The sequence below is a fragment of the Notothenia coriiceps genome, unplaced genomic scaffold, assembly GCF_000735185.1.
Source record: "Notothenia coriiceps isolate Sejong01 unplaced genomic scaffold, NC01 NC01_scaffold00015795, whole genome shotgun sequence".
NCBI classification, from domain to species: Eukaryota; Metazoa; Chordata; class Actinopteri; order Perciformes; family Nototheniidae; genus Notothenia; species Notothenia coriiceps.
Window position 1 is genome coordinate 31,484 of NW_011348496.1, and position 4,921 is coordinate 36,404.

The window sequence follows — 4,921 nt, forward strand, 5'->3', positions numbered from 1 at the left end:
CCACAAACAACAACCAACATAATTATTACATTCAAATGAAGTACATTATTGAAGTTTACATTAACTTTGGATAATAACACGGGAGAAATTTGTGGAAGCGCTCTCTTTTCCTCTCTCCCTTTCTCTCCCCTTCTCTCTCTCCTGACAGCCTGTCAGTATCTCATGCAGCTCACTGATCCAGTAATGAGTGACCCGACAGTGAAGAATAAATATGTATAACTAGTTTAGCTAGTTCCAGAGGTAAATAAACTAGCTTAGTGTGTGTGTTTTGCTCACCGGTCTGTCACAGCGGGTGGAGCTGCAGGATTTCTGCTTCACACACGTTGCATATCGCTATTTTACTTTCTTTTTCGGACACCTTAAAATAATGCCAGACCAGCGAAGCCATTTTGGCGAGCTTTTTTTGCCGTGCACAGAGAAAAGTGTCATGTATTTTACGTCATGCGATCTGCATTTTTAGAGAGCACCGATCGATAGGCAGAGAGTGAGTATGGACCGATATCGATCGCCGGCCGATCGATCGGAGCATCCCTATAAATTAGATTTGACGAAGGCAGCCTGGGTGTGTTGGACTGCCACACTAGAAAGAAGCTGTCTTTCCTCTCCTGAACTTTAACTCCAGTATGAGATACTCCTGTGTTTATTTCTCCTGCCTTGATCCCTAATTAAAGTGCAGTTTTTGCTAATCTCTCCTCATTATTCATTCCTCTCTCCAGCAATTTCTAAGAGTCTGGAGCCAGTGACCGGTCAGCTGAACAACACAATTGCTGCTAAGCTGACCGCTGTGGAGATCACCCTGAAGGACAATGTCAGCAAGGTGGTCAAATCTAAGGTAAGATGCAGCCATTAAAACTGTTCTGCCTCAAGGATTTGTGGGACAGCAATATATCCTTATCTTTCCTTAAGGCTGGTCCAGTGTGTCCTATGCTTAACGAGTTAATAAAAGGAGGTATTGAAGCTCCTTTCCTGTCATCTAAAGAATTCCAACAGCTCTTATCATGGCCGCCACTTAAAGGTGGGGTAGGTAATTCACTTCAGAAACACGTTTTGTTATATTCCATGGAATGCTCTTAACATCCCGATAGCAATGAATATATTAAATGCTTTGACAAAAAATACATACATTTCATCTGTGGAAGCCGTAGTACTGTAAAAAGCACGACCACTCATTTGAGCCGGCCTGGCTACAATAACTGGATTGCCTACCTGCCTGTCAGCCTTCCATCTGTGCACAAACTTATCTCGTGCCCTCATTGGTCATGTGCTCGTTCGTGTGTGTTGGAGGAGGAGCTCTGTAAGGAAGTCTGAAGGAAGAGGCAGATTTTTTTCGGCTGCATACTTTCAAATTCTAGCGCACTCGACTTGGTTTCTCCATTCCTACCTACCCTACCTTTAAGTACTTCCAGGGTCATTTCATTCCGTTAATAACCTTAAGAAAAAAAAATCAAAACGATTCGACCTAACCTTATCAAGTTTTGCTTCCCACTTCCTGTTTACAGAACATGACGGATGCAATTGGTCGAGCAGCAGCCGAGGCGATGCAGGGGCCCATCCAGGCGGCCTATAAAGATGCCTTCCAGAGCATCGTGCTGCCTGTTTTCGAAAGAGGATGCCAGTCCATGTTTCAACAAATCAACGACAGCTTTAAACAAGGCACACAAGAATGTAAGGCGACCTTATTTACATGTATTTTAAAACATCCCAATGTGTGGTTTTGTCAGCAAGCATTATCATTTAGATCAGCTATCAAGACCTAGATAACCTTCTGCAACACAAGGCCAGTTTATCAACATTTATTGAAATGCTCTTAAATAGACCTTCTATTCGTTCAGAATATGTCTAGACTTTGAAACTGTTCCATTGAAGCTGCTCTGGTGGCACCATGTCTGTTTTTGAGACACTTTTATTGCTTTTTTTCATGGGTTCCTGTTTATCTGCTAGTCTTAATTAAATAACCATCTCTCGAAAATGTGCTCAGGGACAGCTTTTGTAATGAGGCCTTTTCAGAATGAGCTGGGCACTGATGTGTTGATAAGCAGTATATTTATTTTTCTGAGAGTGTGCTAATCCTTACCTCTCGAAGCTGGTGGCTGGATGCTTAAATTCACTAAGGCTCTCATCATGTGTACAGAGTTACACTGCAGTAAATATGGGCAACACAAAACCTCTCTGAGCTTGTACACTTGTGTTAGCTTGTTCCAATTTAAATGTAATCCATGATCAAATTGAGGGCTTAGCTTTTACGTGTGTAAATATTGACTAACTTTGTGAATGCAGCATTTTACATCAGCAATGCCTTCTCGCTACTGTGCAAGCCCTCAGTCCTGTCGTTTACGCTGTTTATCCCAAAATTGTACCTATTCATTAAAAGTGAATCTACATATTAAAGGAAAACACTCTTTAATTGACAAAAAATATGCTAAGTTTAAACGGGCCCTATTATCCTCATTTCCAGTTCATATCTGTATGTAATGCCTCTACTGTGACATGTCTCCACGCTTTAATGTTCAAAAAGTTCTTTATCTTTCTCATACTGCCTGTGCTGCAGCACCTCTTTTCACCCTCTGTCTGAAACCAGAGCCCAGTCTGCTCTGATTGGTTAGCTAGCCGGCTCTGTTGTGATTGGTCAACAGCATAGAGATGTCTCACTCTTTGGTCTGTCACATAGAATGTATTGAAGCGCTAGCCAATAGATGCCCACATGTTAACCAATTGAGGAATTTCAGGCAGGGGAGGGGGGGCAGTAGACTACCTCACTCGCTAACGGATCAATAGATCGATACACACTTGTAGTTGAAAATATTGTGATAAATGCCATTTTTAATAAAACTTATAATCTCATCTAGCTTTTTTCTGGGTCTGCTGTTATCAGCTACCCTGAAACCAAACAAAACGTTGGGAAAAAAACAATCCTCTGCTCCAAGAAATCAATTTCGCTTTCCTAATTTTCGATCTGCATGCTTAAGACACAGTAACCTTTTGCTAGTTTTTTTACAATATTTCCTTACGGTAATTCAGCTTTGACGTTATGTGTTTGAATTGTATTCAACAACAATACACGCAATCAAGGAACCTGTGTCAGAACATTTTAAACATATATTTAGAAATGCCACATACTACTTTAAATTGTCTTAGGACTGTGACACAAACAAATATCATTCAGTTTGATTGGATCTGATAAAAACAAATGTATTGATTGATGTAGTGTTTGTGTTTTGTTTTTTTTGCGTGTCTGCTTGAGGACTAATTTTCTTTTGTTTTTCATCTCTGTAGACATCCAGCAGCTCGAGAGCCATATGAAGAACAGGCAGCAGAGAGAGCTGGAGGCACGTGAGCCCGTGGTAGGCCAGCTCCAGCAGATGATCGAAAGCTTCCAAAGCTCCACCGATCAGCTGGCCAATAACATAACAGCAAACGTCCGGGCAGAGGTCCAGCACCAGATCCAGATGATGGTGGGAAAGTACGTATCCTTGCTCTCTTTCATCGACTACACTAAGTGCTGATGGTGATCAGAAAGCTTTTATATGGAGCAAATTTCCTGCCAAAACTCCACAAACAAACTAAACAAGTTTTACAAATACATTATGATTCACTAACAAACACAGTGTGGTTTGCAAATACAAAACACCATCTACAACCTAATGCATTTAGTTTTGCAAATAAAAAACGTCTCTATCAAACAAACACATTACATTTTTCTAATAAATCATGTTTCAGAGACAAATTCAGCTTAGGTTTTACAAGTACACACATCTATTTTCTACTAGTACAAAACCTTTTTTTAGTACAAAGTACAAAAAAAAATCACGTGACTTTTGGCAGGAATATTCCGCCTTGGTTGTGCTGAGGATTTTCTCACTAATGTCCTGAGTTATTCTCTACAGAAGCAGGGGGCGCTACCAAGTCCATTTAAACGGAGGGGGGTTGAGCAGAGCAAGTAACAGCCCCTACCAGCGAGCATCATAAGGGCTTCCTCAACAAAAAGCAATTGGATTTTTCCGAAAATTGCAGGAAATAAGATTTGCGACAAATACACATTTATGATACCTACACATTTTGTTCAGCAGGATAATTCCCTCTCCATTTTTTTTTAAAGCATAAATGCAATCGCTCGGAAGTAAAAAGCTAACTTTAGAAAAACGTTACATGACTTCACGTCACCACCAAGAAGCTAAAGGCTAATCGCATTTTTTTTCACACATAGGGGGGATATTTACTGAAAAAAACTTGAAAATCTGTCAGGCTTGTGCTAGACAAGGGAACCAAAATTGGTAAAATGCTAACATATTTCTGGGTTTTAGGACTCATTCCTGCACCACTCAGCTTCCAATACTAACAAATAAAAAATACGGACATTTCCAACTCAATACTTATGAACATGCAGACATCAAGTTCTTTAACCTGTTGAACCCCATTGACCCGCCCAGGGACGTGCACAGACATTTGGAGGGGCTATTGCTCTAAACTGGAAAAAGGGCCTCCCCCCGATGAAAAACACAAGACCTTTTGAAAATTGTAACTTGTTTTTAATGTAAAAGAAACCAAACTATTATTACATCAACTAAATTGAACAGTAATTCACATCTCATAACAAAATAAGCTAAGGTGACTACTTGCATTCGGTAACTTGATTTTAAAAATGAAAACCAGGGAAATGTTTTGCGGTCCATATCTCATCAAAGATATCTAATGTTAGTAACTATTAAAGACAAAATGGGCACAATTCTGTTCTAATGTAGTTTGACCATTGTAACTGCTGTACAGTCCAGACATACTGATACAATAGGGCCTCTAACTAATTACCTTAAATAAACTCACTAATTAATGAAACCAGTTCAATACGCATTATTCTTATTCTAATCATTCGTTATGGGTGCTGAAGTAGTCTTAAAATCAGATCTGTTTTTTAAATGAAATTTGA

At 39.8% G+C, this 4,921-nt stretch overlaps 1 protein-coding gene across 1 annotated transcript in view; it reads left to right on the top strand.

Annotated features, from left to right (window-relative positions):
* LOC104949197 (enhancer of mRNA-decapping protein 4-like) overlaps positions 1–4,921 on the top strand; it is a 54,447-nt gene that overhangs the window by 11,203 nt on the left and 38,323 nt on the right. The window contains exons 9-11 of the mRNA XM_010775503.1: positions 717–832; positions 1,500–1,665; positions 3,274–3,460. Coding sequence (XP_010773805.1) covers positions 717–832; positions 1,500–1,665; positions 3,274–3,460 — 469 coding nt within the window. The remainder of the gene's footprint in view (positions 1–716; positions 833–1,499; positions 1,666–3,273; positions 3,461–4,921) is intronic.